This window comes from Ochotona princeps, chromosome 2 (assembly GCF_030435755.1).
Source record: "Ochotona princeps isolate mOchPri1 chromosome 2, mOchPri1.hap1, whole genome shotgun sequence".
Classification (NCBI taxonomy): Eukaryota; Metazoa; Chordata; class Mammalia; order Lagomorpha; family Ochotonidae; genus Ochotona; species Ochotona princeps.
Genome location: NC_080833.1, coordinates 98,565,534 through 98,582,240, shown reverse-complemented (window position 1 = coordinate 98,582,240; position 16,707 = coordinate 98,565,534). Strand labels below are relative to the sequence as shown.

The window sequence follows — 16,707 nt, the reverse complement described above, 5'->3', positions numbered from 1 at the left end:
AAAGCACCATGGCATTAACATTTCCTGATCTCTCTGGTAATTTCTCCATCCTTCTGTTTGAAGCCCACATTCATTCAGATGGCAAGAATTTAATCTGCAGCAATTGAGTTTTCCTGCTTGCTCACAGCTGAGTCTTAGGAAGCCTAATATGATTTCAATTTCATGCTGATGTCTACCTGGAGCAGTTGTCAGCTATCTGTCCATCTGGAATACTGCTGTAACTTTCTCACCTTTGGGTACTGATGTTCCCCTAACCCTGTTTTTCCCCCTCTTCCTCTGCATGAACTATAGGAAACTAGAGGAGGTCATCTCAGGTCTACTGTCAGATGTGCACAATGGACCTACCTCCTCTAGGAGCTCGGTGGGAACTTCATGATTAGCCTGGATGTTGGTGCTATGGGTTCCTTCCATTCTAAGACCCTCTTGGCTCCACCCCAAGGTCACTGAAAACTGGAGAACTCCAAGCCTCTTGCCCTTTACCAATGGATGTTCCAGTATTCCGCTTCCTTCCTAATTATTTCTTTCAGTCCTTATTTCATCTATTTTCTGAGGGAAGTAAAGGATATGTGATAGTGCATTTGAAACCTTACATATCAAGACATATATATCTGTCCATCAGATTTTCTTTCCTCGCTTCCCGGCACTTGGTTGCATCTGCATCTGGAAGGGACAAATAAGAAGCACCATCCCCTCCCGCTGCTGCTTGGATTGGTCACAGAATAACAGGAAGGATGCAGAGAAAGCCTGCTTTCAATGTATCCACCCAGAATCCTGGTTGTTTCCTGCCATCTCTCTGTCCTCAGTCCACTTACCCTCCTATTTGTCCCTCCAGCTGGTGGCCCAGGTCCTGGAACACAGAGATATTGGTTTTGTGATGGTGGATGCCAAGAAAGAAGCCAAGCTTGCAAAGAAACTGGGTAAGTGGGATTTCTGAGATATATCTGGAAAATACAAGTACATATTATAATAAAATACCTGTGCATTTCTTCTTGCATGGTAACTGTACTACTTTTAAGTAGATGTAAAATGATACCACATGCATTTCGACTGAGTTCAGGGATCATTTCACAGAAGTAAATATTGATCCACTGAATCATTTCACAGCAATCTTGTACTAGATTTTGTATCTTGTACATAGAGGAAGGGTTTTTTTCCTAGAAGACTGAACTTAAATATTCAAGTCTTAATTTCAGCTGCTGAAGGAGGCTAAATCAAGGCCAATTCTCAATATCACCACCATGGTGATCTCTCTGAATTAAAGTCTTCTCCCATCACCTGTTATTTCTTTGCTTTGAAGCTAGAGCAGAAAACAAAAGACAGCATGAACAGCCATGACCCAGGACCCCAGAGGTTCTAAATTTCAACATGGCCCTTATCATCACGGATGAGAGGTGAGATATGGTTAAATGACTATGTACTGGAAGTTGTAATCTCTTATGTCACTTTATTATGCTCAAGGGCAAATGCACATTAAGATTCTTACCCTTCTTGTATTCCCAAGGAAGGTGAATGTAGGTAACTCCCCTGGTTTCTAAGCTCCCACACATGTATACTGCCCATTTGGCTTTTTCTGCATGATCAGTGAAGAATGACTATTAAAAAATAGCAAGAGGTTATAAAACAGGACCTTTGAAGAAAGGTTAATTGGATTTAGAGTAGCAAGCACAGAAAAAAAAAGGTTAGTGATGGTTCAATAAATACCTTCAGGTACATGAAAGTCATTACCCTAGAAAATTACAAGCAACTGTTTCTTATTTTATTTCCATGAAAACCAGCCATTTTAAAAATTAAATTAAAGGAGACCAGTTTAGACACAAAGAAGAATTCATGATCATAAAATGATCGTGAATTAAGATTGTCTGATATATCTTTTTTTCTGGAGACATAATAAGAAGTATTTTCCCCTTGAACATGGGCCCAGAGAATGTTCAACTGTTGCCCTATAGTCAAAAACAGCCTGTTGAGTCCTAACTCATCCCTCCACCACCTGTAAGATTACTTTCTACTGTTTTCAGTGAGTAATTGAATTTGGGATAATTTCCAGTAAGCATTGTTAAAGAAAACTGCTAATGTGCCAGTGGTCTACAAATTAATGGAGGACAAGGTGGGCTTAGAAGATGAGCCCGAGAAGGACATGATAGGATTTGGCTCAACCAAATAAACTCTTAACCAAGCTGAATTTGCAGGAATTGAGCCAGGTTCCTTCTGGCTATTTGATTCTTGGAGTTCCCAAGACAGAGAATATATTTGATGAATCTGCTCCTGCATCTTCATCCATTCTTTTATTTTCCTTTATTTGAATTCTATCAGTTTGTACCAGATAGCCTTTCAACTGGTTTCAACCCAGCGCAAACTCCTAGCAGGATGCTGGCTGAACTTTAGGTCAGCCATGGCAGGCTTCAAGACTGTGTGGCACTGTACTTCTTTTACTTTACTAACAGCCCACGCTTCCTGGGGTGTGCCTCAGAACAGCAGGCAGCAGTCCAGCCTTCCTGTCCCTGGAGGTTCTGCAGAGAAATTTCATTTGCCAAAAGCATTGTCCAGCTAATAGAGTTTGAAAACAATTAATCTAAGAAATGAAGGATACCATGCAGTGCGACAAAATATGCCTGCCTCAGCTATTTAGCATTCCTGGGAGTGGGAGTAGAGGATATAGTTTTCCGTCAAGCAATTGTTAAAGTATGCAATGTTACACCATGGTCATTCTCAATAGAAAAGGTGAGATGCAGAACCTGCCCTTAAAGTATCTGTTAGTTAATAGAGTATACACAGCATGTAGGATTCTGCTAGAACAGGAAAGTAAGCTGTTTGTTCTGACCACCTACAGTGCCATTAATGTGTTCTAGTTCTGTGCAAGGCACTACTTACTGTTAAAGTGCAAATGGAGCTGAGGGAAGATAAGCAGTGGCATGAGCCTGGTCAGAGGGACAAGACCTTCTCAGGCAAATGAGTCTTACACTGACTTCTGAGGAGCCAGTCAAAAAGGACTGGACACTGTGGCAACCAGAAGAGAAAGGAGAACATAAGTGTAGATAGCTATGCTTTCCATTCTCTCCTTGAGTCAGCAGGGAGCAAGAGGTACAAGGGACTTGGGAGCAGTTCTCAAGAATGTGGATCTACTCGAGCGAAGACAAGAGTCTGTTGGAACTGAATAGCGGAGGCACTTAAATGCATGCTAAGGAGTTGGGTGGGCAATGGGTATTAAAGATTTTTTAATAAGAAGGCATTTTTGAAAACTAAAACAATGATGGGATAAAGAATGGATTTTGTTCTCAAGCTAAAATTCAGTTGGAATTGTTATGTCTTGGCTATCTCTCAGTTAAATGTCTACTCTAGGAGAACTTCGCAAGTGTTGCTTCAAGAGATTGAGTCATTGGATTAATGCTAGTTGGTCTAAACCAATATCATCCAGGGACTGTAAGTCACACCTTGGTCAATATGGTGGCTCTTTCTACAATAGGATGACATTACCTTTGGGCCTCTTTGGTTTTTTCCAGGTTTTAATGAAGAAGGAAGCCTGTATATTCTTAAAGGTGATCGTACAATTGAGTTTGATGGCGAGTTTGCAGCTGATGTCTTGGTGGAGTTTCTGTTGGATGTAAGCACTTACGTACACATTGGACTTGAAAAGGGCTGTCTGGGCTCAAATACAGGGAAAGGTAAAACCCCATAGCAAGGACAGAGAAACTAAAGAACCTGATAAGGTCTAAAGTGGGATTCTTTGGTTGTGCCTATTAAGTAGTACCTATATAACAGAGTTGTCTACTTCTGCTGGTAAGATGGCCCTCCAGTCACCTGGGAACTGTTGCCAGGTAGCCAGAGAGTCGTTAATTGGGATCCTGGAATGCTAGCCTGTTAATTCTCTTCCCAACTATGGATAGACATCCACTGAAATTCCCCTGGCTTTGCTCTTGTTGAAGAGAAACTGGAAAATGTGAGAAAACATGGAGGCAAACAGAGAGGGGAGTCAGGAGTACCTATTAGTCAAGTCACCCCAAGTTGCCCTGAGAACAATATAAAGAAGAGGCAGGGCTAAAAACTCCAACATCACACTCAACTCTATGTCACAAAGGCACCACACTCTCAGGTTCATGTGCTCAGTTTAAAAAGGAACAAGCTCCATAAAATACTTTACCCATAGTTAAACACACACTTTCAATGACAGCTGCAAAGTTAGGCACTTTTGAATTTACATTTCTGTATTGCTGCTGCACGTCCACACGATAATTCCTTTGCTATGAAGTGTACTCAGTGAGCTATTGCTTTCACTCCAGTCTGAAAATGCAGAGAGATTAGAAGTAAATTGAAGGTTACTTCCCACCTAAAAACATACATCATTTCTGTTTGGCCCCCTCATGGACCTACACTCACAAATCCTGAAAGAGTTAAGAGGCAATAAAACAACTCTGGGACAATAGGACACAGCCTCAACTTTACTTGCTGGGTGGAGGAGTTGGAAATGGGACTCACATTGCTTTAGATAATAAACAATGGGATTGACCTACAAACATGGGAGACCAGAGTGAAGGCGAATTTTGGGTTGGATCACATTAGGACTCTAGCTCTGGTTTTCTCTGTAACCACAGACAATTCTATTTTTAGTATGATGTCTTTGTCCTCAAGCTGACTGTTCTCAAGTTCTTGACAAGATGGCCAGCAACAAGACACATCACATTTCTTCATCTGTATCCAAGGAGAAGAACAAACAAACTGGGCTTCCTAGGGCTCTCTGAAGAGTAAAGAACTTTCTCAGCAAATCTTTCCTCACTGGTTCAAAATTGGGTCACTTGCTCATTTCTAAACCAAGAGGAGTTATGGAATTAGCCTGAGTGTTCACCAACAGATGAACACACATATACACATATACACATATACACACACTGTACACATACACACCATAAAATACTATTCTGCTTTAGGAAACATTTTTGTCATTTGTAATAATATGGATGGAACTATAAAATACCATACTAAGTGAGGTAAGCCAGGCACAGAAAGGAAAATCTAGATGTTCTCAGTTCTCTAACATCTGTAATCTAAAGCAGCGAGATTCAGAGACTAAAGTAGCAGAATAGAATGGTAGGTGCCAGAGACTAAGAGTGGGAGGTGATATGAATGAAAAAATGATGGTCATAGGGTATAAAGCTTCAGTTAAACAGGAGGAATAAGTTTTCTTTGAGATGTATTGCACAACGTGCTGAATATGATGAATAAAAATGTGCCTTTCAGAACTGCGAAAAGTTTCAACTACTTTCACCATAAAAAATTAAAATACTTGAGATGATTGATAAGTTAATTATCTTGATTTTATTATGCCCCATTGAATCCATTCATTATACCATCATTTTATCCTATAAACATATACTGCTATAATTTATCAATTTAAAATTACAAATCAATGTTTTAAAAACTGACAGGAGCAATAGAATTGCACTGAGACCAATCATCCTGCTGCGAAGAACAGTTCCTCAAACTGTATCCCTGCTGTGTTCTCTGGAGGGAGGTGGGATGGATGCTTGAGGCACCAACTAGGTGTTCCCTGACAACTTCCCTCCGAAGCACTCTGTTTCCCCATTGTGGAAGGAAGAGTTTTCTTACTCAAACATTCTTTATTGTGGGATTCCAGCTCATTGAGGACCCCGTGGAGATCATCAACAGCAAACTGGAAGTGCAAGCCTTTGAACGCATCGAGGACCAGACCAAGCTCGTTGGCTTCTTCAAGAGCGGAGACTCAGAATGTAAGTCAGGTGTCTGCTCCGCCTTGTCAGTGTTCCAGGTTGGCGCTTCAACACCTGTTGCTGGGTAGAGCAGAGATTAATTACAATTCTTCTTGTGATCCATGCTGGGAGATACACAGGCACATTTTGCAAAACAGGCAAGGGGAGTTGAAAATCCATTAGGATCGCCTGGCCTTGGGGTGGGTTGAATATTGTAGAGAAGAGAGAAAAACCCTTGCTGCATATTTTTTCCCAGTCTGCTCCTGGTGGGAGTCTCCTCTAAGATGAGACGATCACAAGGCTCTCTCCCTAACCCTGGCAGCTTCTGAGGTCACCAGCAGGAGGGTGTCTCCCAGTTAATTGGAAAGTATTGGAGGAAAATCTGGGCAAGGATGAACATAGCAGCTGCTACACAACGTGAAAATTGCTGGCCAAGCTCCTCACTGTCCACCAAGGCTGCCTGCTTCCTAGCAATCACACTCCTGCGCACGTCCTCTGTTAAAGCTTTGTGACCAGGTTTGGGGTGGGCACAGGGATGTCTCACAGCATTACCATGGTCCCTGCATGGCTGAGAGCATGGTGGTGGGGTGGGCGGAGTCAGGAGCAGGTGCCAGGAAGGGCAATTACTGGAGCACATTTTTTAAAACTGCACAGGCTGCCAAAGCATTCAGGTTTTGCCTGGTTTTTCAGGCTTGTTGGGGAAAAAGAATTAGAGGAGGCAGTTTTAACTATGAAATAGAATCTGGTAACATTCTTATATGTAGGTGGTACAAATGTGGGCTACTTGGAAAATTTTCTAGAAACCCCCAAATATTTTGAAATTGTTGGCAAAACCATTCCTTAACTCAGTCTGTCTGTTAGCATCCTGTCTCCTCATCAACAACATATTCATTTTCTTTCTTCCATGCCCCAACTTAAATTTCTTCTCATTTGCCTCCTGAAAATCTTCATTGACATGTTTAACATCACTGTGTCAGGAGAAACTGGCTGACAGGGTGCTGCCCAGCTCTTGCTTGGGCAATTTTCCCAAAGTCCATATTGACTACTCGGGGGTATTTCTACCCCTTCTAATTTGTCTTCTTTGTTTCCTTTCCTTCCATTTTCCTTTTCACTTCCCAGTTCCTCTCACATTGTTTTCATCTTAAGTGATTTTTCCCCTCCCTCACTAAGTCAACATAACAGCTCAAGATTGAGACAAGGCGAGATGAGGAGAAAGAGCACATCGTTCAATATCTTCCTTTTTCTGTCCTGTACACCAAGCTTCACTCCACTGAATGGAGCACATATCATATGGCAGGGTCTAAGCTAGGAGCATGTACAGTCACCATAATTGTATTCCTGCAATCCTGTGAGTACCTGACATCCACCATCTGCATTGCAGTGATAATGAAAAGTACGGGACAGAAAGGATTGATGAACTCACCCACCCAGTAAAAACGATGGAGTCAAGACTGAAATCTCAAGAATCAGAATTTTGAGTTAGAACACTTAATTGCTGTATTATATACTTTTAAAAATTATTTATTAGGAAGGCAAAGTTAGAGAGAGAGAGGGAGCACGAGAAAGATCCTCTGTTCACTGGTTCACTTCCTAAAAGGTCTTAATAGCTAAAAATTGGGCTAATCAGGAGCCAGGGTGTTCTTCTAAGTTTCCCATCAGGATGGCAGGGGCCAAAAGCCTTGGGCCATCCTCTGTGGCTTTCCCAGACCATTATCAAGGTCCTGGGTTTAAGTGGAGCAGCCCAGACTTGAATCAGTACCCACATGTTATGCCAGCACTGCAAGCAATGACTTGGCATGCTATGCACAGAGCCAGCCCCTGGGCTATACTTTCAAGATTTTGTGAATTTTTTCAGGTCCCCAGCATACATAAAATATTATAATGCTCTACAGTACAAAACAGGAGCAGAATAAACTGGAAGGGATTTCAGTTTACTTGGCTTTCATCATAATATAATAATAAAATACAAACTAACAGGAAATGCATCACATGTTTTACTCTAAATGATTTCCAGGTAAAATATTCTTAGATTTTGGATCAAAATCTCATGTTTGCTTCTATAACACATATTTTTGCATTAGATTATGGATTTAAAATGCAATTCCTGATCAATATTGTAAATGATGACCTAACTCTTCAGTTCTTGATGCTCACCATTGATAAGAGATTCACACATATGGATGGTGGCAAATGGGTGAACAGCACAAACTGATTTTTCTTTGATTGTTGAACATTCTTTTCTTGACACTGGGCATAATTTAGATGCTTCAGTCTTGAAATTATCCTTCAAGGGCATGAGCATTCTTTCAATCCAATGATTCTTACTTTCCACTAAAAGATAGAATGTTCTACCATTTGCAACAAAATGGTACCAACTAGAGTCCACTATATTCGAAGAAATAAGCCAATCTCAAGAGGATGAACTTCAGATATTGTCTTTGATATAAGGCAAACTTCATACAAAATACAAAACAGTAGATTTGTAGGTAAATATGTATATACATGTATTTCTCTAGAGCAACTGTATAATGGAGGCAAGAATACCATGAAGTGAAGATACATTGTAGTATGCATCTCAACTCCTGAGTAAAAGACAGATTGCCAATGAAACTTAAATATATCTTTTTTTTTAAAGATTTATTCATTTTTTATTACAGCCAGATATACACAGAGGAGGAGAGACAGAGAGGAAGATCTTCCGTCCGATGATTCACTCCCCAAGTGAGCCGCATTGGGCTGGTGCGCGCCAATCCGAAGCCGGGAACCAGGAACCTCTTCCGGGTCTCCCACGTGGGTGCAGCGTCCCAATGCATTGGGCCATCCTCGACTGCCTTCCCAGGCCACAAGCAGGGAGCTGGATGGAAAGTGGAGCTGCCGGGATTAGAACCGGCGCCCATATGGGATCCCGGGGCTTTCAAGGCAAGGACTTTAGCCGCTAGGCCACGCCGCCGGGCCCAAAACTTAAATATATCTTGACAATAGGATGCCTACAATGTATGCAATAGTATACCTGCAATGTTGTGATACACTTAATAGCAGAATGATGGACTTGTGACTGTTGCTAAAGGACTATACAATTGTTATAAAATAGGAGAAAACAATGGGAGAAAGTGGGAATGTGGAAGATGGAAGGGGGAGCTATATCATGCAAAATAAAAAAATTTTTAAAAGATATAATGTTCACATTTCTTGTGATAAGCTGAATGGTTTACAAAGCAAACTAAACATTTTCATATTATCGTGTTTCAAAAATTGTAATGAAGCTTTCCTTTGAGAATATACAAACGCAGTTTTACTAGTCTTACTAGTTATTCTTCACATCTAAACTATAAAATTAATAGTAAGCTCTTTCAGCTTCATTTTAAAGGCTGGAGTTTTGCTTTTAAACTAATAAACCCTGTCAGCATACTATTTCACAGAGGCCTTACAACTTTCCATTGAGCTCATTCAGATGCTCAGCCTGGGCCAGCATTGTTGAAATCACTAATGATATTTCAAAATTTTTGCTACATGAATATATTTTACAATGTAGCTTGTAATTCACCTCTTAACTGATAGATCTTTAATAAAATTCTTCTTGTCTAGTTCGTCTGCTTTAGTGCGAAACAACAGAGCCAGGCTTTTTGATTGCATATCTACATTGCCAGCTGAAAAGAGGAGGGCGGATGCAGGCTTAGATGTTATGAAAGGCATCTGTTCATGTAACAGCCTTCTGTGTGATACCCAGATGCATGGGAAATCCTTTATATGACAGCGCTTTTCTGTGAATGTGTGTGCTGGCATCTCTGAAAGATTGTTGGAAAAAACTCAAGGTGAAGTCTTCTTATCACTTTATTAGTACATGATCTTGGACAGTTTCCAAATCTGTCCTGATGTGTTCACCTACTTCTTTGAATTTCTCATTCCTAATAAGCAGGATGGGTTCTTCTTTGAAGACAAATGCTCCTATTCCAAGTATTTATCCCTAGGGTTTCTATCTGGTGCTTCTTAACCACCCAGTTGCTAAAGTCTGATATTCTCACATGCAGTGTGAGCAATCCTGAGAGGTGGGGATGAGAGCTGAGGGGATGCTAAGGAGAGTCTTTAGCCAGCTGGAGTCTGGCGGCTGAGTTTTAACAAGTTTGAGTGGAGGCACAGGGAAGAAACTGACCAACATTAAAGCATGATGCCAGCCAGGCGGAACCTAGAGATCTAAAGGCTAGCAGAGGAGAAACAAGACCAGTGGTGGTAAGTACAGGGAAGGTCTTAGAAGCCACAGCTCCGTGGGCAAGGCTCAACATTCAGCCACAGCCTGAAGCTCTGACCTGGGATGTCACCTTGTTCCATCTTTCATCTTAAAAGCAATGAACACAAACACTTCAAGAGAAGCAGGGCTGCCAGATGGTTTGCTGTCGGGGTAGCAGTTCATAGAGGCAAGGAGGGCTAGCCAGGGGCATGTGACTGAGGAAGAGAGAATGAGAATTTCTAATGGGACCCACGACTGCTTTGGATCAACTCTGGCAATGTTTTAGCTATTTCACCCTATCACCTTCCCGCTCTGTTTGCTCTTTAAATACTCCCAAACATCTTCTTATCTCTACTCAACCCTCCACTAACTCTCAAGAAACAGAAAATCCTGCCTTACTACCAATCACTTTTTGAGGATGCATTTCTGTGAGCAGGTATGCACAGATGCAGGTATTGTACATTTTCAACCTTTGTCTCAAGTGTTTGCAGCACTTACCTCCATCAGAGCAAGGACTGTAGTGCTGATGAGCCTTTTAAGGAGCCATAATCCTCTCTTGGCTGAGAGCATTTTGAGATCAGTGTCTTTGTGCCAGTCATCTTGGTAATTCCTGGGTCACTATAGTCTTAGAAACATCTGAATGGTCCTAAATTTTCTTGCAAGCTTTATACTCACACTTGTGATAGTTAAAGAATATGGAATTCCATGAAACGGCAAGAGGTCAATCATATCAAGAAAATCATTAGCTCATCAACTCTCAGGACTTTAGAATTTAGAAAAATCACCACCACTATTCCCATTACCTTCCCATCTCAGGCATGAATATGAGCATATTTACCACATACCTGTCTATGTGGATCAAGACACAGCATTCCCATGCTTGCATGGTCTCATACCTACTAAGCAGACTTAAGTTTGGGGCCATAATCAAGCCTGGGCTTGACTGAATTTAAGTAAACTTCTCAAGTGATCAAAGAGAGAAAGATTGAGAATTGATACGATTCACCAATAAGGTAAGTCCTGCTAAGAAGTTTAAAATATTTCTTGATTGAGGTTACTTTATTCAGTAAGATGAATGCCCTTGTAGGTTCACACTGTCTCTAGAGGGCACAATTATCACTAGCAGTGAGTCTGAGTGACAGACTTTCTATTGATTTAAAGTTTTAGATGCCTTCCCCTCGCCCCCTTCCTATCTCGGTCTCCTCTGGTTTCTGCTTTCCACCTATGGTCTTCATAAACCTGTGGTGTGAAGGTCTTCTCCTAGGTTATTGAGTGCCAACCAGTTCCAACTTCATGGGGTCAACTACAGGCTCTGAAGGTGTCATAATCACCTGTCTGAATAATGTCTATTAAGTAGTGACATGACCAGGATTAGTTAGCTTTCCACGGTCTCTACATCACTTTAAGAGAAGACTGTTTGGTGTGCAACTTAAAAATATCTCTCCCTTTCACCTTTTCCTTTTAGATTACAAGGCTTTTGAGGAAGCAGCTGAGCACTTCCAGCCCTACATCAAGTTCTTTGCCACCTTTGACAAAGGGGTAAGAACATATAAAACCCTAAATTAAACATTTTTCTAGACATGAAAGATTAAACTTGGAACTTGTTAATATTTTTTTTCTTTTTGGGGAGAATGTTAATTGTCTGCCTTTTGCCTTTTTCTCCAGAATTGCTGAAAGTCTATCAATAAATCACTGCTAGGTGAGAAAGGAGTACTAAGGTGGTTAAATTGGATGTGAAGGTATTTCTAAGAACATCCAATAAAAAGTGATGAATCTCCTCTTATCTTGCCATGCATGGGAGGCTGTAAATCTACAGTGTGCTGGGATCCTGAGTCGCTGATTCCTTTTTTCCAGATACCTTTGCCCTTCCTGTGGCTGGTTACCTGTTCCTTCCACTGGTCTAGGAGGGGGAGGAGCATAACCATGTGCAGCCCTGGGGCTTTAGAAAATGATCCTTGTTTTTAGGAGTTATCAGTGATGTGTGCTTCTTAACAATCTGGTTACTCTTAATTTTCGGAACACGGCAAGCAATGTCATAAGCTGAAGAACAGAAGAGATAGACCTGAAGCAGCATAATTGATTGGGAGTCTTCCGTGTCAGAGTATTCTGGATCCTGCCACTACTGAAGTGGCTATTTTATTGAGTGCTTTTTCTATGTTGAGTACAATTTGGTATATTACATCTTTGTTATTGCTAATCCTTTGAACAACCTTCTAAGGTAAGAACTTTCACTTCCCACAGAGAAAAGGTAGATTTGGAGCGCATGAAATAATTCCCAGGCCCTTTAGTGAGTTAGTGATAGCACTGAGATCCCAGTATCAGGCATAGAACCCAAATCTGTGTCCTTCCCTCTGTACCATGCCATTGCATAGAAGACCTGACATTGAGATTTAGAGTTCACAACACACACACACACACAGAGGAATACACACCCAGGTGAAAATCTTAATTACCATCTTTCCCAGAAGAAATAAATCAGGTCTTTGGTCAAATTAGGCAGAAAGTGGTTTACTGAAGAGTGAAGCAGTGCACCTGCACGTTTATCCTATGAAGAAGTAGTCTGTGAAAAACGAGAGGAAGCCAGAAGGTGCTGATGCATTGAAAGCAGAGAAAAGGCCTGCTGGAAAGAGTCTGTATCCAACTCCTACATGCATTGAATCACTTCTGAGGACATAGCCCTTGTTTTAGAGCCTGAAAACCAAAAGAAAGGTCTATAATTTCAGTAACATCAGACAGACTTGAAAGTTGGCCCTAATTGGCTGGATTAGCGTTGAGAGAGATCAGGAGCAAAAGTGCAGAAAAGAATAATGAGTTATCCACTGTAAGATAGTATGACCATCTGCTAAGTGCTCTGTGTTGAGAGTAACACAGACTTTCATTTCATTCCCTCAGCACTGCTGTGAAAGGGGAATTAGCATTCTCATTCTACAGGGAACGAAATTGAGGCATTGAGAAATTAAATGACTAGCTCACAGTCACATAGTTAATGAGTAGTGAAGCGTGATATGATTGCAGCTCAGCCTGACTTAAAAGTCAATGTCATGATCTACTATGCTCTAGAAAAAGCAGCAATTTGATCAAATGCAGCAAAAGCTAGCCAGCTAATTGCTGTTGGTAGTAAAGGAGCAGTCCTCTAGGCCCACGAGTAGGCCATGGGAGGTTAGGACAGGATATTTTTTCCATTATTATTATTATTACTATTATTATTATTATTATTTCTGTGTCTGGGGTAAGGGGAGAGATAAAAGGAGAAGCCCCACCCAGCCTCCCACCCATCCCAGGGTCCCCGATATGGGGCATGCTCCAAGGGTCCTGCTCAAGTGGTTTTGATAGTTCAGCAGTTCTGAATTGCTGCCAATCTCGCCATTCCAAGCACGATGAAATCTCTCCAGAATCCACTGACTGACATAGGTCACCTTAGTCTCCATTTCCCTGGACATGATAGTTTAGAAAGAGAGATAGATGCCTTACTTCTCACAAGGAAGGTTCCATTTTAAGTTCGTTAGCATCAGAAGATGCTAATCTAACTATATGGCTTCATGCCTTCTTTTAAACAGGCCTATTCAGCTTCTTTTTAAGGTTTATTTATTTTATTGGAAAGGAAGATGTATAGAGAAGAGACAGACAGGAAGATCTTCCATCCAATGATTCACTCTCCAAGTGAGCGCAACAGCTGGTGCTACACCAATCCGAAGCCAGGAGCTTCCTCCAGGTCTCCCATGTAGGTGCAGGGTCCCAAGGCTTTGGGCCGTCCTCAACTGCTTTCCCAGGTCACAAGCAGAGAGCTGGATGGGAAGTGATGCTGCTGGGATTAGAACCGGCGCCCATATGGGATTGTGGCACATCCAAGAGGAGCTTAACCTTTATGTTATCATGCCGGGCTGCTACTCAGCTTTTTAAAAAGTTCATAGCATATCCTTTTTTTTAAAAAAAAAAAAAGATTTCATTTATTTATTTGAAAATCAGAGTTATAGAGAGAAGAGGGCGAGAGGGAGGAAGAGAGAGGAGAATTGTCCATTGCTGGTTCACCCCCTAGATGGCCACAGTGTCCAGGACTGGACCAGGTCAAAGTCAGGAACAAGGAACTTCATTTGTCTTTCACATGGATAACAGGAGCTCCAACACTTGGGCCATGTTTCATTGTTTTTGCTAGGGTATCAGTAGAGAACTGGGTAGAAAGTGGAGCAGGCATGAACTGGTGCCCATATAGAATACCAAAATCACAGTTGGCCACTTTACCCACTATGCCACAATGCTGGACCCAGAATAATCCTTTCTTGTAGAACTACAACACCATGAACCAGGTCTGTTACTAGGATTCCACCCTGGCTGCAGTAGGCTCTGCTTAACAGTTATTCAGTAAATGAATAAATAAAGGTTTCCATTAGTCAGATCTCCTTCGGTCTGTACCATGTAATACTCAATGATAGTCCTCAGAGGTGTAGAAGGGCCCCTTTCCCCCACCTCTGGTGGTGGTGGGGTGAGAGAGGAAGGAAACCTGTGGGAGGTGTTCTTCAGGTTCTCAAGACCTAAGCATGTGATGACCCAGTTTTATGTGCATAGGCTTAGCCCTGTGCTTCCAAGCAGTGGCATTCAGGGTCAGTGATCACCACCACACTCACATACACACATGCATTCACGCACATACACACACATACTCACACACATGTACTCATACACACTCACACACATACATTCTCTTACATAATGCATGCACGCATACACACACATACTCACACCTATGCACTCACACACTCATTCACACACACATGCATATGTACTCACATAATACACACTCATGCGTACACTCACACACAAATACACTCATGCACATTCACATACTCACACTCATGCACACATGCATACACACTCATACATGCGCTCACACAGTGCTCACACACTCATGCATGCAACCTACACACATGCCCACATGTACTCACACACATACACACACTCATGCATGCACTCACACAGATGCCCACATGTGCTCACACACATACACACCTACTCATGCATGCACTCACACACATACACACTCACTCATGCACTCAAGCACTTACATGCTCACTCACTGCACATATCCTACTTGCTTTGACAGCTATTCTGATGAACTGCTTCCCATCCTCAGGGAGCCTTAATTAGGGCAGACTTCAGTGATGGGGTGGGTGGCAAATTTATGGAAACAACTCGGAAAAAGTTGTGCAGTATCAATACAGTGTTTACAATGATATGCGTGAAGCTTGCCTGGTGGCATAGCAGCTTGAGCTGCTGCCCACAACACCAACATCCCATATGAATGCCAATTTGAGCTCCAACTGCTCCACTTCCAACCCAACGCTCTGCTAATGCACCTGGAAAAGCAATGGAAGATGGCCTGAGTGCTTGGGCCCTGCCACCCATGTGGGAAACCCAGGTGGAGTTCTAGGCTCCTGGTTTGGGCTTGCCCAACACCAGCCATTTTAGCCATTTGAGGAGTGAACCAGCAGAAGGAAGATTCTTGTTCTCTCTCTCTCTCTCTCTCTCTCTCTCTCTCTCTCTCTCTCTCTCCCTCTCTCTGTAACTCTACCTTTAAAGAAGCAAATAAATTTTTAAAAAATATGTATAGACATGTACATACTCCTTTCCTTGCACTGTAAGGGAGGGAGTTACTTTTGAATAAAAAGTGCAATAATCATTCTTACCTCCTACACTCAAAGGGAAGATGTAATGAAGTATTAAATCCAGCCTTTGCAATCATGCCTCGCACATCATGTGTTTATTGTCGTTACTGTCTCTACTCATCCTGTCCCTTGCCCCTTCATGCTAGCAGTTTCCGGACTCCTAGAACCCATAATAACTGAACACAAACAACTGCAGTCCAACGTCATTTCCCAGTCCACACCAACACAGGGCCAACTTTGCACAGGGCAATGTGTGAACACAGGCACTGGTTACGTGTGTGTTGCTCCCCTGCTCACCACTCCCAGTCTCACCACTCCTTCATCACCACCACCATCTGCCCCTGAGAAGAGGGGACAAACACGAGAAAAGTGCCACACCCCCTCTTTTAAAACAAAGCTGAGAAGACAGTCCCATCTCCCTTGATTGACTGTAGCTCCTAACCTGGCTGTTTGCTGTAGCCATGAGTGGGACACTGGGATTTTTCTCTTTGAAGCACTGGAAGAGACATCTTTTGACATAGAGTGATCTGGAATTAACCAGCATTGATGAGAAAAACCACATGAAGCCCTAGAATGCTCCTCCTTGTGTAACAGCTTATGTAAAACTCATTCCCCTCCTTCCCAGATTAGTCACAGTTGCCTGGGTCACTGGGTCACACACCATGGGTTGCCACCACAAGGCGCCAGCTCTTACACGATCCCTCTGTAGTTTCAAGGGAGCTACTGTTCATCCTTGTGCTTCTTGGCCCACAGCTCTGAACTAGAAAGAGAATGGTGTTTGGTTTTTTTATAGAGCATGGCACATTCCAGACCTCTCAAGTCATTTCATACAGAGAAGACCTGACTCCAATGCCTATGCAAGCAAACACAGCAACAAGTGGACTGTGTGGCCATTTGAATCGGGCGGAAATGTCTTCCTGTCTGTGGGCTGGTTCCCTCAGTGCTTTGTCTGTTAGACGGTGGGCTTGCTGAAGACATCCAGTGTTAGTGCCAAGAAGCCTGCCATTCAGGGTAGCTGCTCCTCGTTGAACAGTGCCGGATGGTTGGGCAGCTCCCAGGGCCTGACAAACCATCCCCAAGCCTGCTACTGAGCTTTAACCCTGGG

At 42.3% G+C, this 16,707-nt stretch overlaps 1 protein-coding gene across 1 annotated transcript in view; it reads left to right on the top strand.

Moving 5' to 3' along the window:
- CASQ2 (calsequestrin 2) overlaps positions 1-16,707 on the top strand; it is a 64,961-nt gene that overhangs the window by 24,788 nt on the left and 23,466 nt on the right. Inside the window, exons 2-5 of the mRNA XM_004581876.3 lie at positions 833-917; positions 3,498-3,598; positions 5,627-5,738; positions 11,408-11,481. Coding sequence (XP_004581933.2) covers positions 833-917; positions 3,498-3,598; positions 5,627-5,738; positions 11,408-11,481 — 372 coding nt within the window. The remainder of the gene's footprint in view (positions 1-832; positions 918-3,497; positions 3,599-5,626; positions 5,739-11,407; positions 11,482-16,707) is intronic.